This window comes from Rattus norvegicus, chromosome 8 (genome assembly GCF_036323735.1).
Source record: "Rattus norvegicus strain BN/NHsdMcwi chromosome 8, GRCr8, whole genome shotgun sequence".
Classification (NCBI taxonomy): Eukaryota; Metazoa; Chordata; class Mammalia; order Rodentia; family Muridae; genus Rattus; species Rattus norvegicus.
In genome coordinates this window covers 85637415-85657921 of record NC_086026.1, presented here as the reverse complement: position 1 = coordinate 85657921, position 20507 = coordinate 85637415, and the positions used below count along the sequence as shown (strand labels likewise).

The following is a 20507-nucleotide window of genomic DNA, read 5'->3' as shown; positions in this document are numbered from 1 at the left end:
TGACTAAAACAGCGGGTTTAGGAGCGGGCAGGGCTAGCTGGAGGCGGCGAGGGTATTTAATCTTGCTCATAGAGAAATGGCAAGTGATTCTACTGCTTAGGGGTGTGTCGGGTTACCAACCAAAGTTCCCTTTTCTATCAGAATTTATTTAACATGGGCTTAAAGTTAAGCTGCGGGTTGAAAGGGCAGTGTCTGAGAGAGGTTGCTGAGTATCCCGCTGTTGGAATATAACTCCCCATCCACACCTGGTTGTCCAAGGCAGCTTATCCCCTTTTACCCTTAAAGTGTCTTTATTATTTTTTGACTATCAATTACATTAAATTTAATAAAGGCTAAAGAAGACACAGTTAATCGTATTATAGGGCAATTCCAGCCCTCTGAAAGCACAGAGATCTCAGAGTCACGAGGTATCTACATACAATCCATCCATGTGATGATGAGCAAGAACAGAAACCTCCCAGTCCACAATCCTTCATCCCAGCACATGAGTGCCCCAGAGACCGAGACCCTGGCAACCTCTGTGTTTCCATATGTCTAAGTGTCCAGAGGACTGTTACAGGGTAAACTGGGGGAGAACACGAAACAAGAGCCTTGTTCCCAGCTCTGCCTTCCCCCAGATTTGATCCTTTTGTCTTAAATTTTGCTTTCTTTCCATCTCTCTACAATCTACCACTATCAAAGGCATCAAAGCTGTTGCTCTTTCTAAATCCCATTAAAGCTTGTTACAGTCCAAAAGAGTCATGCACCATCTTGGTTATGGAAATGATATTTACCACAGGGTAGCTCAGAACAAATATGGGGACTGTAAGACGTTCTAGATGCTTTACAACCAATGTAATTAACCTTAATCACATTTTAACAGCTTAGAACCCTTGAAGTTTTGACTGTTCAGACCCATTAATGAAACAGTCATCCATCCTGAGGCAGAGAGAACACTAAAGGTATGGGAACAAGTTTAAATAGAGTTAAGTTAAATTCTTTTTAAAGCGCCAAAGTTTTGTTCTTCAAAAACTTATGCAACAAATGTTCATTTACAGCCCTCTACTTAACTCTCCCAGTCACTCTGTCCCTCCCTGTGAAAAATTCCTTTTACATTTCCTTACTATCAAGAACAAAAAGCTGTGGGTCTCTGCACCCGTTCCCACTGTCCACCAGAGGAAGCTCTCTGATGATGATTGGGTAGGCCCCAACCTTTGAGTACGGCAGAATACCGTTAGGAATCATTTTTGGCCAGTCATGTTTGGTTCTACCCAAGGTCTCCAGGGCAGCCAGCTTCTGGTCCCTGGACCTCTAGGCATGTTCTTCCTCTCGTGGCATGAGGCTTAAGTTAGTCCAGTTATTGGTTGACCACTTCCACAAACTTTGAGCCATCATTTCCACAGCCCATCTTGTAGGCAGGACAGAGTGTAGGTTGAACCCAGGAAGAAGGGGAGGAAGTATTGTAGGCACCAAAGGGGTCAAGAACACCAAGTGGTTCAACCCAGAGAACCATCTAAGCAGGGCTCATAGGGACTCATGGAGACTGAAGGAGTAATCACAGAGCCTGTGTGGGTCTGCAGTCGGTCCTCTGCACATACGTTGTGGTTGTTTAGCTTAGGATTTTGTGGGACTCCTAACAGCGGGAGTTAGGGTGTCTGACTCTTTTGCCTGCTCAAGACCCTTTTCCTCCTAGCAGGTTGCCTAGTCAAGCCTTTATGTGAAGGGTTGGGCCTAGTCTTGCTGCATCTTGTTATGCCGTCATGGGTTGATATCCCTGGGGAAACAGAGGAGCAGTGGATCTGGGGGAGTAGGGGATGGGGTAGGAACCAGAAAGAGTGGAGGACAGGGAAACTGCAGTCGGGATGTATTTTTTTTAGAAATTAATTAATTAATTAACTAATTAATTAAAAAAGAAATGCCACCTGGATATCTTTTATGATGGTCACATTACACAAGCCTTGTGAACCTGGCTGGCCCAGAGTCTCCCACCATTCACACACCCGGGATCTACTAATTGAATGACAAGGAATGATGAACAATCATGTGAGTTCTTGAATGCTATGGTAGGATGCAGGTGTGTCTTTTCCATGGTCTCTTTCCCTATCACTCAGCAAATTAGGAAGGACTTAGAAACAGGGGCACAAGGAAGAGGCTGGGTCCCATAATGACCACAACTTCCACATTTGATTTGAGCAATAAACGAGCTTTGTTGATTTAGATGCAGGCTTGGTTGTCACACAAGTTCGATATCGTGGCTAATGAAATGTGAGGATCAGAAGCACAGTGACTAAACATTATATTTTCAAAATCCTAATGACTAAAGGACATTCAAAGTGATTGCTAGGAGCCATGCCTACAGCGAAAGACACCAATTCTATGCTACCAAATACCTGTTAAAAATTTCTCATTTTTCTAAGATGCTACAATGCCTGGCATCAAGGACAAAACCATGTCCAAGGGCAAACTTGATTTTTCTTTTAAAGGTAAATGTAACCTTTCGGGGGGGAAATGGTTATTAACTCTTCTTGTAGTTTAAAGAGAAATGTATCCCTCTACTCAATGATTAGCTCGTTTGTCTTCTTATGAATGAGACTGGACAGGAAGGCCTGATGGACTGCTCGCAATGGAAATGTTTGTTTGAAGTCATTCAAAGCAGCACTGCCTGCTGTATCATGAGCAAGTCAGTACCGAGCTACTGCCAAACCAAAACTGCTCACTTGATCAAAGCTTTGGGTCTCCTTTTTCAAAGCCTAAAGCTTTGTTAGGCTTTTAAAGAGGGACTGATATGATTGGAGAAGACAATGAAGCTTCACAGGATGTTGGTCCAGTCCTAAATACGGTCTCCAGCGGCCCTGAATAACTAGACACCATCGCTGCTCTTTGCTTTTCCAAAATACCGATTCCCAATGCATGGATGTGTGTTCTATGAGTCTACGTTCTGTTTCAAGTGATACCTACAAGTTGTTCTGAAAAGCATCCAACTCCCATCTTACAAACTCCACTGTGATCTACAGTTCGCTCCAAGCCTTTTCCACAACACCGCCCCCCATTCCGTATTCTATACACACCATCAGTGCTTCCTTCCCGCCCCTCACATCCTAACACCTCCATTTAATCACCTCTTAATCATTTGCCTGAAAACTGAACCCGCAGTCGCTTATTGTTTCCTTCCAGATGCTGCCGTAGAATGGCTCCCGGTAGACCTCACCTAGAATTCCAGCCACACTCATTTGGCTGTGCAGACTCTGATCCCAGCGCTCCGAAGCTTTTAAGCACTTTCTTTCCAAGAAACCTCAGAGCTAACACCATTATTTCCTCACAAAACATCGAACATCTGCAGACTGAAGCATCAAAACAGCAAAAAAAGATTTTGCACAATTCTTCTAAGCTTGGATGAAGACTTTATCGGCCATCCTAAGGCTATACATCAACCTTCTGTTCAGTTTCGAGTGAATAAACCGTAGTGGCAAATTTCAACTTCCTCTCCAAGGGATAATTAACAAACATGTACTTGCAATTACTAATTAGTTTTTATGTCTCCCAGCTAAGTGAACTATATTTTGAAAAACCAAAGTCTTACACACTATCACTTCCTCTAAAGTTCAAGTTTATTCTTTGTATATACAGTTGATTTAAATGAAGGAATAAACTAAAATATTCCACTGAACTGATTATTTTAAGTACATACTTTGTGAAGTTTACCAAAGTTATTTATTCCTAGAACACATTGATAGAAATAAGTATAAGCAACCTATTACAAAAATTAATTACGACTTTGGACCTATTTATCCTACAATCTCAGTAAATGAAGACACTTTTTAGGGAATAGGAAAATAAGGCTGAATCAAACCTTTACCTCTAAGTGCCCAGCTGTTTCCTGTGTAGATCATAATGGTTTTTAGTCATGGGTTTTTCAGATCGGAGTTCTTAACATTTAACATGCATCTAAATCTCCTGCAGAGTTTGTTAACCCAGCTTCCCCCGGGTCAGTTCCAGAGAGGATGATTCATTAGGACAGGCTGTGTTGGTGAATTTCAATTTCTAATTAGCTCACAGAGGTGATGCCAACACTGACCAGAGTAACAAATTGAAAAACAGAATTGTAGCTTAAGCCAACTTTGTAAAAACAATGTATGATTGTGCTTAAACAATATCCATTGCTATGAACTGAAACATCAATTAAATTGCACTGTCAATGTAGCAAAAATTAAAAATTAGGGTCCAGTGTTTGCAATAATATTAGGCTCTATACCGTACTTTAAGTAACACTTTTCCAACTCTCCCACTATAGACTTCCATTTTGTTTTCCAGTGTGAATGAATTCTTTCTTCACTTGGAATATTCCAAACATGTCCTCTAAGAACAACATCTTTGGCAATTTTAGAAACTTCAAATTATTTTAACATTTTTCTACACTTCTTTCAAGTATATAATGGCATGCTAGTGGTACTTATATTAAAATATATGTATATATTGTGTTCATATATTTGTATGTGCATTATATATAATCTAATAAATATAATATATGTTACAGATAAATGAAACATACAAAGAGACGCTGTTACTAATGCTAAATACTTTCCAGTGATAGAGGGAGGCTGACTCTCCAGGAAAGTTCTCATGATTAGCCTCCACCACCACATATCCTGCCGTCTTTGGGGAGTCTTTCTCCAATTCTTTGGAAGGAAGGAATTAGGGTACCAGTACTCAACTTACAAAAGTTGGATCTAATTATAGTAAGAAAGGAACCTACTGCCTAATGTCACTTAGGAACAAATCAAGTAACTTGAAATGGTCATTTGACAATTTACAGAAATTGTGTTTTGAGGATCAGGAATACAGACTGAGTAGTTAATTACAAGGTAAATGAAACAGGTAAGAGGACCCTGCAGAGAACCTATGGTAACCGGTGCCTCCAAATGCCATCGCCTGTGCACCTGCTCTTGAGCCGTCTATCTCAATTCTCATTGTATCAATCACATGCGTGGATGCTGTCAATTGTCCTAAGACCTAAACATTAGAAGGTCTAGCCTCATACAAATCCACAAACATCAGTGAGTATACGTCTATACACAGTATGCTAATACATATGTTCATATTTACACAAATAAATAATAAGGAATAAATGTCTAACCATGCAAAAAATTAACCAACTAAAGTATGCAGACTCTTAACCAGTAGTCAGGACGTCTTATTGATGACTAATAATTTGTAAATTAATTATCTACAATAGTTTTTATATGTGCTGTTAAGGCACAAATGCAAAATAGAAAAGATACACTTCATAGACCCAATAAGAACATCCCCAGCCATAGCTGTAAAACTACAGCAAACGTGTCAGACGTCTCTGGTTTCCTGACGTTCAATTTCTATAACTTGAACAACACACAGAAACTGCATATTTTATGTATGACAGATAGCATTGATCTTACACTGACGTTTAATAAGATATAATTGCTTTTAGCATGACTCAGTTTATTTTTTAAGTAACACTGAGTGTAATAACTTCTCTCGGTGCTCATAACACGTTCTCTCTAAGAGAGCATGTCCGCAGCTTCATGGGGAGTTTACAGGCAGGACAGCTAACTGCTCTGCTTTGAGCGATGGAAGACCCTGACAGAGCTTTAACTGTGGCTTTATGAAGACCATCAAATAGGAGCCCCCGTGAAGGAAATTATTAGGATTATGTGTTTATTCTCTATTCCCAGCAGGTCGAGGAGTTGCTGAGCTTCTGAGCTTGCTTTTAGACCCAGGGGACCCCTTCAAGTGAACCTTTCACAGGGGTCATATATCAGATATCCTGCATATTCGCTATTTACATATGGCTCGAAACTGTAGCAAGTTCACAGTTATAAAGCAGCAACGACAAACAAGGTATGATTGGGTGTCACCATAACAAGAAAGGGCTGTACTACAGGATTCAGACAATACTGGTTTAGACAAAGAAAGCCCAGTGGTACCAGCTATCACAAGGTTCAGTTTGTTCAGAGCCCTGGATGAGCTTCAAAGTCTCCTTTGGGGAAAGAAGGAGAGGGAGGGACCTCTACAGCATGGGAAGTCCTGACCACCCAACACACATCACTTCCAGCAATCTTCAGAGAACATAAACCTCATGAAAGTTCATTCTGAGATCCACTGATTCAAGGATATGTCAGGGTGCACCTGACACAGGGTTCCTGCTTCTCCTTGGTTGCAACTGGAGACACACTGAAGCCATGACATTAGGGGCAGATTGTTGGATTTTAGCACTACTGTGCCTTACCACCTTTTCATCCGCATATACTATCTGTTATATCATCTATCATTAAATTAGTTTCACTGTGTTGCTTTTGTGTATATAATGATAAATGAATGAAAAGTAATTATAAACTTTAAAATATCACAATAATACCTACTTCCACACCCTGCAGGTGGCTGAAATTTGTGATCTTACTCTAAACACTGTGCTCAGGTGACCTCTTAGAACAGTGGTTCTCAACCTCTGTAATGCTGCAACCTTGTAATACAACTGTGGTGACCCCCCCCAGTATAAAATTATTTTCTTTGCTATTTTATAACTGTAATTTTGCTACTGTTATGAATCATAACTGAAACATCTGACATACAGGATATCAGATATGCAACCACTGTGAAAGGGTCATTTGATGTCCCCAAAGGAATCACGACCAGCGGGTTGAAAAACTCTGGTAGAATGAAGACTCAATGGTTAAAGAAAATAGATTTTTTTCCAATAGAACCTCTCCAGGAAGTTCTCTATATAAGAATTCTGTGCTTAGTATTAGGAATAAGTATAATAACATGTCATATATATTCTAGCTTTATAATGACTGAGTCAACTGGATTCACCCTGAATCTTAGCTATCTACTGAAGAACTGAAGAAGGATTTACAGAATTGTCCTGTAAATCTATTTGCTCTTAATGACACAGAATAAGGCATTTTGAGGATCAGTGTATTTGATTTATCCATGTCTCTTCAATCTCACATTGGAAATATTGGGTCCCAAAGGGAATTAATAATGGAAGACCAATAAAGTTGTCATCCTAACCACTTGTAGTCAGTGGAGGTTGTTTAACAAGTAACACATCTGATTGTTGTTGTTTTTTAAGGAAAATCTTCCAATGATAACTAAATACTTTTATTCCTCTTCTGTAAGAGCAGAAGCCCAGAAACTTCTCAGCGGGTCACCGAGAAGGCCACTGCCTTCTTAGTGCTAGTCCTGCTTGTCAATTCTCACGGCCAGGATAAGACAGAAGGAAAAGAGGCTGTGCAGCTCGACATGAGGTTAAATCCAATGCTTCCAGGTTAATGGCCTGAGAAAAGATTTATTAACTCCCAGAGATTCTATTGCTTCATCTTGGAACTGAGAATAACAATATGTCTTTGTAGAAGTCATATATGCTATTTAGAAAAGTTATTGGAATTATTTCAATTATCTGATAGAACAGTTATTATTATTATATAATTAAAGAAACTCATGTTACTAATTTCTAATATTTAACATTTCTACCATTTTATCACATACACTCTTTGATCTGTTCCATGTAATAAATCAGCTGCAAATCCACAGCAAGCATGCTATAAGATATACTACTCCCATATACAATATATTTTGATTAAGACAATTGACGTTCAATTTAATAAATCGTCACTATATCTTTCCCATTAAAAGGTCAACAGCTGTATAAATATCTCAAAGAGCAAGCAGATTGGCTCTTCACAGATGAGCATTTATGCAAACTTTATGTTCCGTCTTCTTTAGCCGAAGCTTTCCTTCCATATTTGCTAGAGCATACATTCAGCAGAATTAAATTAAATATTAAAATCATGCCATAAGGGAACGAGGGCTAAGTGATAGCAGACATCCGTGAGTGAAGTCCTGAAGAAGTCCATCTGTTTCTCCACAGACCTTGGAAATGCCATTTAAGCACAGCCCTAAAGCTGAGGCAAACGGAGCGCCAGATTACCTTGTACCGTAACGTCTGAGCGAGTCCACCACTTTCTGGACAATGTAAGGTTAGAGCCATTCCATATCACTTTAAAAGTCAGAGAAATCTTGGCCCCCTAAATAAAAACTCTCAAAGAGTAGAAATTGTGTCTAATGAAAATAAGATTCCTATTTTGACTCCGACGTTAACCTATGATCAACTCCCATTTCACAGTGAAATGAATACATATTGAGTGAAGAATTTTAAAAGCGAATGCCAGACTCTGTACACCCAGTGGGTTACAGATGGAGAAACGCGGTGGCAGAGAGCCACTCTACTTCCTTTAAAGTCCAAAAAACATTTGGAAGGAAACCCCAGAAGGAAAGACGTCTGACAGACAAATTCTCTGGGGTTTCCAGCGGCCTCGTTTGCCAAGCTTCCTAGACCCCATTGCTTGTTAATAAAGTTCAACAAAGAGACTTTATGAACACTGATTTCTAAGAGTAAAGCATGCATTCAAGAACTTTATAATGCACTTGAAGTTTCCTGCCATCTGTCCTTCCCTACTTCACAAATCCAAAGAAACACGACTTAGAAAATCACAACCATGAGGTGTTCTATGCACCATCAATGGGATACTGAGCCCCAACGCTGGCTCCTGGTCAGCAGACCAGAGCTTAGCCTCAACAACAGAAAGAGGCTCAGCTCTTCGGAGAGCACTTCCGGTTCTTCACGCTTTCTCTTCTGGGACAAGGGAGAGGAAGGGGGAGATAAAACATTATACACAGTATCAATTAACTCAGTAAAAACACCACTATGGAAAAGGAATGAAAACTAGACCCCAATTCCTCTGATTTTTCAACAGTGGCCACAAAAGGAGAAAGGGAAACAGACTTTGGACTCCTGTTGTACTAAGACTTAAAAATAAGGAGTAGATGAAAAATAACAAGAAAACTCACAAATTCTAGCTTAAAATGTACTTAATAATATTCTATAATAATAGCAATATATTTAATAAAACTAAATATATTTCCCCAAAAGGAAAGTAAATATAAAAGGCCATTATCATTTAAATCATAGACGTCTACTGTCCCCACCAAACACAAACTATTGGTTTCTATAAACACTTAATGAAGGTTTAAAAGTTAGGCCACTAAATAACAGGAAGAAAAATAAGACAATGCTGAAACCATTAAGGAACTCAGACACACAAAAAATATATTTAATATAGAGATATTTTTATCTATTTAACCACACATGGTAAGGACGTCTGTGTCGATGAAGAATACATGGATGGGACCGGTTAACATGTTTCCTACAAACTGGGGCTAGAAGGGAGTTAAAGTGTGTTACAGTATACATGAAGTACAGCAGTATTAATATACAAAAACCAAAAAGTATCTAATCTCATTTCAAACCAAAATCACACAATAGAGCAAGATTTAAAATTATTGTTCTCAATTGTTTTCTTTTGGGAGTCCTAAACAGTTGTAATATCTATGACTCAGAGCAGTGGCCAGCATAGAAAGATACCCTATCCCTAAGAGTACAATAATGGTACTTGAATATTGCTGGGAACAACATCTCTAAGTGGACTTGCAGCCTCCTGAACAGAAGAAAATCATGCCTGGTGCTGGAAACCTAGGCAACTAGGCAAGGTTAGTGAGGACATGGCTCTTAGAACAGAACCTACTGCTATCTATCACCCTACTAGAGCAGTATAATCCCTAACTTCATTCTAAACCATATCCTTGTACCTACACAAAGGGCAGTTCTCACCCCATCCCGACACACACACACTAAAGAAGCTTCTCCACACCAAATGGGAACCACTACAGAAAAAGCACTCTAACTCCTGCTCCTTCAGGAAATGTATCACAAGGGGGAACGGAAAGATTATGAGATCCAGAAGGCCAAGAAGTCTACTCTGTAAGGCTCTGTCTCCTAGAAGTGACTGCCGAGACAAAGTCTGAACATGCTAAAGAAGGGAGTGGGGGAATCACACAAGGCTAGACAAATAATTATGTGCAAAACAGGCGACCAATGACTGCTGAGAAGGAACTAGCCCCTCCCAAGAATGAACCCCTAACTGTTATTCAGTGCAAAGCAGTCAAACCTGAAATTGTCAATGCATAAACAATGAAGTCAACACATTGTATTTTATGTCTACACACACACACACACATACACACACATATACACATGCACACACATATGTACACACACATGCACACACACATACATACATACACACACATACACACATGTATACACACGCACAGACACACACACGTGACAGTATTAATAAAAATAAAGAGTTCATCATCAATTGAGAAGGAGTAATGGGGGAACATGGGAAGGGTCAGTTGGGGAAAGGGAATAGGAAAATGGAGTAATTATAGTTTAATTAAAATGTATTCTAAAAAAGAAATAACTTTCCATATTTCAGTCTATTAACTCTACACATTTTACTTTGACCAGAAATGCATTATCTATTCAAATTTTATTTGACCCTCAAATCTACCATTTCCATACAAACTGCTATTCTCACATATCTATTTAAAATAAGTTTATGGATCTATGATTTTTTTAATGTAACTACAGGGTCTGGAGAGATGGCTCAACAATTTAAAACATTTGTTTCTCTACAAAAGATCTGAGTTTGTTTCCCAGCATCCACAAAAGGCAGCTCACAACCAGCCACTTGTAACTCCAGCTCCAGGGACTCAGAGACCCTTGCCTATAACTCACCTGGTACCTACACTCACGTGCACCCACCACCACATAGACACATGTACAAATAATTAAAACAAAATAACTGATAAAAACCTTCAACTGCAAGAAAAATGGAAAATGACGACTTAAATAAAATGCAGGATAGAGAAGCTAGATTTTAAACAGAGCCACACAGAATGAAAATTTAACCTTGGAGAGTTGAAAAAAATCCACTAAGAGCCCTGGCTGCTCTTATAGAAGACCCATATTCAGTTCCCAGCATACACATGGTAGCTCACAAGAGTCTTTAGCTACCTGTACTGAAGGAATTTCACCCCTTCTTCTGACTTAGGGGCACACCAATCATGTGCCTGATATACATACATACATACATACATACATACATACATACATACATACATACATGAAGGTTAACCATGCATACACAGAAATTTAAAATAAAAATAAATCTTTAAAAATGTAGTCCTGGGACAAAAGCTCTAGATGTTTTATTTCCCATAAATCTCTGTTCCTCTTTCCCTCAGTGGTCCTCACCATGCTTGTATCAGAGAGCCAGACCTCATTCTTTCTTCCTGCTATTCACAACACTGCAATTGCTGGAGGAGGAATTTCTAGAACAGGAAAGTAAGCAGCAGTTCTTTCTATGAAAATCACGATTAGAACTCACAGCTGAGTGTTTATTATCCCTCTGCACATCCCCTCCTTTCCTTTTTCTGGTTCCCCCTTTATCTCTTTAAAACATGATATTCTATTTTCCATGTCATTGGCAGATCCCCTTCTCCTGGTCTCTTGCTAGGTGCATTATCTCTGTGGGTTTTTGGACTGAAAGACACCTATGACTTGCCATCAAGATATATTTGTGTAACAGTGGCACAGTTGATGTGGAAGAAACCAACCGCTTTCTGCTTGGTTGTAATGCCCACTGCAAGGGATAAAACACACTCCCGAGACTGCAAGAATGGCTAGGAACCTGAGACTAGAGATGTTAGGGGCTCAGGGGAAAACTTACTATTATTCTGCTAAAGAAATATAAAAATAAAATGGCTCCTAATGACATATTGCTATATGCATAGATCAGGGCATCGCTTAACCTTCATTAGAGAAGTTTCTTATTACAGTGGATAGTAATTAACACAGAGACCCACAACTTTACAATGTGCAGGGAATGAGAGACTTGGGCATACTCAGTTCTAAATGGGATGTCTTCATCAAACTTGTGCCCTCAAGGCTCAGGGATCCAAGTGGAAGAGGAGGCAGAAAGCTTGTGTGAGCCATAGGTGATGGATAGCTCCAAGGAAAGAGCACTTCTAGACACAGCAGGACCGAAGTATTTATGAACGCATAGAGACTGGGACAGTAAGCACAAGACCTGCACAGGTTCAAGCCAGACAGAGTCTGAAAACTAAGGAGGGAAATGGACATAATGTTCTACCCAAGAAGCTGCTTGAAATTGATGCCTACTGAGAACAAGAAAAATAAGTTTTCTACAAAGTGTCACTGGGTAAATCAGCACACTCCAGGGTAGGCCCCATGCCCATGAGTGGTTGACAATATAAAACAAATTCTTTATCTGTCTTTCTGTCTTCCTTCCTTCCTTCCTTCCTTCCTTCATTTGTTTCATTCTCCTCTTCCCCCTCTTCTTCCTCCTCCTCCTCCTCCTTCTCCTCCTCCTCCTCCCCTTCTTCTTCTCCTCCTTCTTCTTCGTTCTTATTGTTTTGTTTATCTGTTGATTGGTTTGGTTTGGTTTGGTCTTCTCTCTCTCTGTATGTGGAGGGAGGAGCAGGAAGGGAGAGAAAAATATGGAATTGGATGGATTAGGGAAGTGGAAAGATATTGGAGAAGTTTGAGAAGGGGGAAGGATGTGATCAAAATATATTGCATAAAAGAGACTTTAAATTTAAAAATAAAATGTAAAAAAGAACCCACAGCTAACCCTCTATGGCTATGCAGAGATGACAGAACAGCTTTTAAAGTTCTTTCTTAATTCAGAGCATTAAAATCAGAGCTTCCATATACTAGACAAGGGCTCTAGCACTGAGCTACACATAAGCCTTTTAAATTTATTTCTCTATTGAGTGTGTCTAACTTCTTGACATTAATATTAATTATGAATTTGTGAATAAATTAAAACTCAAGCCTTCATAGGTCCAGGTAATTTTTAAAGTTTCTATTTAGAATTGTTTTTAAATAGCTTCATTTTATAATAAATGTTTTGAGGACAGGATTCACTAATTAGTATTTCTGTAAGAAAACAGTGTCAAAATGGGTTATAAAAATGGTTCAATCTAAGAGGAGAAATTAAAAACTCTTGAGTATTACTTTTGGACCGAATTCTGATTATTTGGGAAAAGGAAGAGCGCTCAGATGGAAAGATGGCGCGCTTCTGATGCCTTAACGACAGTTTCTTGCCAGCTAAATGATTATGAAAAACAGAAACATGGAAAAATAGAAACATCTTGAACAAGTTCATCATGCTATTTCCACGTGACTGTCCACCAAGGATCCCCAAAACAAATCACATTGAGCGCAGGAGGCAATCTGATGCCAAGGACAGTTAGAAGACAAATGTGTATAAAGGCATTCTTTTATACTTACATGTTTAAGGTGGAGAGCAATCAAATAGAATATTTCCAGGGATAACATTTTCTCAGCTAGGCAGCTGGACAGGACTATCTGCCCCTCTACACAGAAAAACAATTGCCAAGCTACTAGAAGGAAGGCAGAATCCTAAAAGCTGCTTTTGTTCTTAGGACTTTAACCAGGCTGCCCAAAAATGTTCAAATCCAAAGTCCAGTTAAAATGATCCAAATATGTGGTCTGATTTTGCCTCTCAAACACTACAGGTCACCTGCAAGTGACCCATGACGTTTCTGGATCCGTGAAGTCTGGTCTCCTGGTTGACTAGAAAAAAAAGAAGAAGAAATAAAACTCAAAGCTAAGTGTGTAATGGGGAGAAACAGAAGGAAGGGTCAGAGAAAGTTACAGCACAGAGTGAATAACCATAAAGCCAGAAGACTTGGAGGAGCTTGAAGCTGATGAGAAAAAAAAAATCACAGTGTAGGGGGAAGGAAGGATGTGAAAGCCAGCTGGAATCAGAGAGAGCAAGGAATCCAGGAGCCAACAGAAATCCAAGGACAGAAAGTATTGAAGATTGAAGGGAACAGGAAATTTATTGGAAACCCAGTTGTTTTTCCTTTTTTATCCAACGCAATTCTCTTCCAGACTGAATTCTACTCTCAACCTCAGGGAGGGCAGAAGGGAAGTCAAAATTCACAGTAGTCTCTCCCCAGCCTGCGCTCGAGTGAGCAGGAGCCAAGAGCTCAGGAAGGACACCGGAAAGGAACTGTGATAGGAGTACAGTTGGTAGCAGGGTGGCGGCAGCAGCCAGCACAGAGGTTACCAAGACGAAGGGGCGAAGGGAAAACAAAGACAGCTGGGAGCCAACCGCAAGTGCTGCTGAGTCAGAGCTTCCGGAAGGCTCGATAAACTCTTCAAGTGAATCCTCTCATAGCTATCGTGGAAACGTGCCTGCAAACTCAATGTTCTGGAAGTAGAACTTCCTGAGTTCCCAACCTAACTCCGCTATTCTCTAGCTGCTGGCAATGAGCAACTAAGGAGTTTACTCACTGTGTGCCATGCACGTGAACGCTACAAAGCGGACCACTGTGCCGATTAAACAAGCAATCAGGAAGCACCTGGACCGTACTCGGCAGCCAACAGTGGCTGCTATAAAAAGTGCTTGGAACAGGAAGCCCATGCAAAACAACATGATTTGATTAAAGAGGATGAGGAGGACACAGAATTATTACACTTTTTTTTTTTTTATAAAACACCAAGAAGCACATTTCCTAATAGGATTGAAGCTAAAACACAGGCCAGGGTGTCTACTACTGTTTCCACACGTACGTGCTCATTCAGAAATCAGTATGACCAGATTTGACCTAAAGTTATTTGAAAAGTCACAGTGTAAGAATGGAGAACCTTCTTCCTGTGGGTTTCCGGGTAAGTATTTAGAACACATTTAGAAATTGTGCTGCTTTAGGAAAGTGGCATTAGTAGGCTCTTCTCTATGATCCATGACTTTACTAGCAACTGGTGGGCTGGGCAGACTTATAGGAGAGATGAACTCCCCCCCCCCCATTGATCAGGCTTTGAGCCCAATTAGACAGTTATTGGCTATCCCTAAGGTGTGTGTGTCACTATTGCACTCTTGGGGATAGCTGGCTGAACTGTCATTCATTGTGGTTCGCAGGTTTCACAACAGTTGAATAAGACTATTGATTGCTTTTCTCCCTTGGCATCCTGCATACATAGCACCCGCAGAAATTGTGAGAGCTAACCCTCAGGGGTGAAGCTCTGAGGCCAGGTCCAGCTCAGTTTCTGCAAGTTCTGTATTTAAAGTGTGCAGTGTAGTCTCTTTTTCCCATTCCCTTTTCCTGTTACCTGTATTCCACTATCCTGATTCTAGATCTCATCAAAGAAGCTTCTTTTTGCCCAGGCAGAGACAATTTCAGAAATCCACAACTGATCAAAATACAGAGAATACCGACCATGGGTGCCCAGCTTCTATCAACACAACCCTTACACCTGTGGCTCAAGGAACATCACAAGAGGGGGCAGAAGGGTTTTAAGAGCCAGAGGATCAGGATGTCTGCTACCATACAGTGCCTTCTCAATATGGCAGGGATTCTCTGTCCATGTTATTTCAAAAATCTAGTCCCCTAAATAAAGCCATTGCTATGGCAATACCAGTAGATGTGCCATGCCAATATGGAAGAGGGCTATCAAAGCCCCAAACCTAGATGGAGAGCCACAGGTAATTAATAGGAGAGAGAGAAAGGGGGGGAGGGAGGGAGAGAGAGAGAGAGAGAGAGAGAGAGAGAGAGAGAGAGAGAGAGAGAGTATGAACTTCCCCAGGAATAAGACATCTGATATGTTATATGGAAAACATTAATGTACTCAGTTAGTTTTATTTACATATATATAGATATATATGCAATAATAATTAAAGAAGAGGATGTCATAAGTTTTAGAGAAATTGAGACAGACACAGGCCTTTTCAGGAGAAGGAGGGCTAGAAACTATATAGTACTCACATATGAAACATTCAAAAATTTTTAATTAAAAACATAATAATCATTTTTCCCTGGGAGATGATAGGTCAAACTCTCATCATTAAAAAGAGAATGAAGCAACTTTTAAAGTAAGCAAATTCTTTATTTGAGATACATCTTTTTTTCCAACAATAGTATTTATTTGAATATCCCTGGAGACACATGAACATCGTTAAAGAATTTTGGAGTGGTGAAGATGATGCATATGGCTGAAAACAGTCTGAGGGTCAATTCAAACACTGTCAAAGTTAAATTTACCTTAAAGTAGTGAGTAATCAAAGTCCTGGATCTTAAAGAGATACTTAGAGCAAAATAACACAAACACAGGATACAAAAGAAGCATTTGCTAGCATATCGCATAGGTGTAAAAAGAGATATCATCGTATACATGTAGCAAAAAGAAGCAACTAGTAGTGTGATGAGAGACAGGCAGACAGATACACATTGACAGAACTAGAATATAACAGGAGTGGAAATTTCAAAATGAAAATGTATCTTAAAGGTTGATCAATGAGTGATACATTGGCTGTATAATTTGAAATTCTGAAAAACTAGCAAAATTGGTAAACTCATAGTTGTTTAAGTAAGAGACCCTGTCTCAGTGCATCAAGTAGAGAAAGACCAAGAACGACATTTGGTGTTAACCTCTAGGCTCCAAACACTTGCATACACACGGACGTGGACCTGGATACACACATGGGCATACACACACTCAAATACTTAAAACACAAACATTCACATCATGTATGCACACACATATAGGCACACATAAAAACTGTGAAACCTAAAATCATAGAATTCAACAAATTCGATGGACCCAGAGTTAGACAGAGCTGCAGACGGAACCGGTACCAAGAAATGTAAGAAGGAAATGAACACGCTGAACAAGGAAAGGAAAGAATAAAAATACAGAAAGAAATGTGAAGTTGTATTCATTTACTTAGTGTCTGTGGACTGTGCGTGCAGGTCAGAGGAAATCGGTTCTCTACTTATACCAGGTGGGTCCCAAGACTGCACTGAGGTCACCGGGCTTGATTGCAGCTGCCTTTGCCCACTAAGCCATCATACTAGCCTTCAGACCAGTAGATTTTTCAATGAAGAGGAGACTGAAGTGAATAGTCTTGGTTGAAGAAACATAGTCTCCGTACAAGACTAGAAATGGATAAATCAGTGGAGGACAAGGGGAAGGGAAAATATATGCATAAATATTCATTGACAGTGAATGAATAAATATATTTTATAACTATCCCATGTGGAGAATAAATGCATACAACCACAAGTACCAAAAGACAAAAGACGGCGGTGGAATTAAGTGTTACAGCTTCAGTTTTAATAAGTTATAACACCGATCATATTTATATTTTAGCAAGTCAAGGTTAGATGTTGACATAGTTAACAAGTAGGAACATAATACAAACACAATATAACTGACACGTTAATTCAGTGGGGAAATTAAAAATACAAACCAAAAGAATGAAGGAAGGACTGGGAACAAGTTAACAAGGAACATAGAAAATAAATATAAAGCAGTGGGGTTGTTTCTTTTTCTAAAAATTCATCTCCAGTCCCCTCGAGTTCCTTAGTAAGTGTTCTAAGGCTACCTGGTCACCAACAAAATGTATAAAGTTTAGATTACCCTTTCAGTAAATTCAAGCAGAAACATCATATGGAGGGTTTAAAATCAGAGATAGGTTAGAACTAAACTTTATTAGTCTGATTAATTGATGTAAGAGATGACTTCTAACTCATCAGGATATTTTCTATTTAATATATAGAACGAAATTTCACAAAGGAGGTGGGCTAGTCTATGTATAAAGTCACTTACTAAGATGTGCAGAGTGCTGTGATATATTGGGTGTGGGGAAATGGAGAAAGGAGAAACAGAACCTTGTTTTCTAGCCTTTTATTATTTAGCGTGACATTCTCTCCCTTAAAGAAGTTTCTATGAATCCCAACTGCAACCACATCAGGTCCTAACACATCACCTGGCCCTATATGTCATCTTATCTACCACATTCTACAACAAGTAAGTGGTAAAGTTCCTGAACAACATTCAAATTTCATTCGCCTGTTTTCTTGACTATCAAATCCTGTCAGCAAGCTACGTATTAAAAAGATGATTTCCAAACAGTAACAACACCCAGTGGATACTGGTACTAAGACAAGACTCAATGGATAGCATGTAGTCGTTCTCATTCGATTTGAACTCACTGAACAACTATGTATTATATATTATAATGTGCTAATCATTGTTTTAAGACTTCCAGAAAAGCACGTAAGAGTCTGAAAGCCGTGTCCTTATTCTGCCTCAGCTATAATCTTAGAAAGTTTTCATTTTCCCCGTTTCTTCCTCTTAACCGGTGAAGTAGACACCACCCTCCATCATCCTCCTCCTCTTCATCATCCACCAAGCACACAAAACATACAAACCAGAGCACTGGGGCATACACACCACTCTACGGACCACCCAAGCAATAAAGTCATGTGATTTCAACCCAGGGAAAGTAAATGTTAGGGATTCTTGGTTGTGTAAGACAAACTGACCACTAAAGAATGTTGACAACATTCCAGGAAGTTCAAACCAGACTACGTGGAAATCAGCCGTGGGGACAGAGAAGGAGATTAGAAGCAAGATAGAAGTCTTGCTTCCCACGTCACTGTTGTCACGATCAGGTTTGAGCAGGGGGTCCTGGTCAATCCTTCTGTGCCTTCTTATTGGTATTACTGGTAGAAAATAGCAGATTCGTTGTGGCCCTTGCACGTATACATACTGTATACTGTGATCGTATTCACAGCCTCATTACCCCACTCATCAGCTCCTTCCTCCTCGTGCTTTTCAAGTCTCCTAACCCTCCCCTTTCTACTCCCGTCATGTATGACCCATCCTTGGGCGACAGAAAATGGGCAGTATTAGTTGATTGGGCTCTGGGTTATTTCTAGGCATCTACCTACGAATGACATGATTTTGTTCATCTCTCTGAATAATAAACCATTGGGTAATTATGCTGTATCTTCTGTACTGGATCCATCCATCTGTTGGTAGACAGTGAGCTCATCCTAGGGCTCTTGAAAATAGCTCCAGTCATACTCTAATTAATAGGGCGAAAACGATTTATAAAACCACCCACGAATGCTAAGTCTTACTTGTGGATCGAAGGCTTCAATTTCACATGTTGTAACATTGAGCTGAGACCCTGCCATAATATGAATAGCTACTGTTAAAATGGCTGGTGTGATATCATATAGTAAAGCTAGCCTAGCCCACTAAAATACAAAATTAACGAGAACTACACTGTTCACAAAGGGAACAGGCACCTAGAATTAAAAAGGCTAATACCTAAGGCTTCACAAAGCCCTTGACTCATAACAGTTCTCAACATTTAAGTAATGATCATTACTGTCGTTTTATGTTTGAAGTTTAACCTTTTATGCGAAAAGGAAATTTATTTACTTATGCTCACCTAGCTAGCACATCTGTTGATAGTACATGGAATCATAAATAATAAACACTGAGTTGGCTTTTCGCAGCTCTCAGGAAAATGCTGGAATAATTTTATTCGGTAATGTTTTTATTCAAGTTTGCTTAATTTTGTTAACACAAAAAACACTGTAGTCAATGCTCTAACACATCATGTGATTTTAATCGTCGTATGCCTTCCTAGTGTGCCCTAGCTTCATCCTCTTTCTACCACACAAGGTGACACGTTTGTAGTCTGTTACACATTACAAGGAAGAACTGGAGAACAAAGGCACCGCCCTTCCAAGAACACAGACAAGATCACTCCTATAGGCGACCTGCAAAAGGCCTGGGGTAGGGAAACTACTAGGCCTGCAAGGATGAGCCTGCTGTTCACAGCCGAGAGGATGAAAGGCTTTTCAGCTACAGACCCACAGGGTGACAATAGAATGGGCCTGGGCCAGGACCCTGCCATACAGAGGTGACAGAGACACAGGGGGATGAGGGTGAGGTTGATGGGGGGTGGAGGCGCCCTAGGCCGCGAGGTGGTACCTGCGCCGGGTCCAGCGCCCCTGCCACTGATTCTCCGCTCCAGAGATGCTCGCGGAGAAGCTGCTGGTAGTTGAGGCAGTGCTTCGCAGCAGATGGTAGATTCCCCATGGCAGCAGCCTTGGTGCCGCGGGCGGTGCTGGATCCCGCGGCCCGAGCCGAGCCGGGAGCGGGGTGGAAGCCGGGAGCGCGTCCCGCGGGTGCCCGGGGTCCGAGCTGCACTGCGGCGGCGCGGTTCTGGGCAACGCCCAAGCAGGGGTGCAGCGGGCACCTGAGTCCCGCGCCGAGACCCAGAGCCCGGGTAGGAACAGTTAATTGAGGCAGGGTGGCACTTTTTTCTCTTTCTCTCCATAGAACATGGAGCTCTGAGGGCTGATTGTCCGCAGGTGCTCACCCACCGACCACCTCGCCTGAGTCAGACTCTGGGGGCAGGACCCAGGCCTCAGAAAGGAAGAAGCACAGGGCTCTCTACAGACATTCTTTCCTTCCCAGCCACCAGCCTGTAGGGTTGGCACTATGAATCCGTTTGGAGTTTATGTCTCAGGTCAAAACTCTGTTTAAAATTGCTAAGGCGCTTTGCAGTATTAAAAAGCATAAACCCTAAATTGGAGGGGGGTGCATATGAGAGGTGAACAGCAAACCAAGTTGTCAGAAAAGCCGATGGTGCGAGATAAATGTTGAAATGCTGAATTCTTTTTCTCTGTTTTACGTTTACTGATTTTAGTGGCTATCTCCTTCCACCACC

General features: G+C 40.5%; 1 protein-coding gene across 6 annotated transcripts in view; it reads right to left on the bottom strand.

The window, feature by feature from the left end:
- Hmgcll1 (3-hydroxy-3-methylglutaryl-CoA lyase like 1) overlaps nt 1-20214 on the bottom strand; it is a 162052-nt gene extending 141838 nt beyond the window's left edge. For 2 of the 6 annotated variants that reach the window (XM_006243415.5, XM_039081879.2), the window contains exon 1: nt 19766-20208. In XM_006243415.5, coding sequence (XP_006243477.1) covers nt 19766-19873 — 108 coding nt within the window. In that variant the 5' untranslated portion in view covers nt 19874-20208. Of the gene's footprint in view, nt 1-13237 lie in introns of all 6 variants that reach the window. The other 4 variants (XR_010054009.1, XM_063265886.1, XM_063265885.1 and 1 more) reach the window with 4 other exon arrangements.
- Nucleotides 20215-20507: the final 293 nt, after the last annotated feature.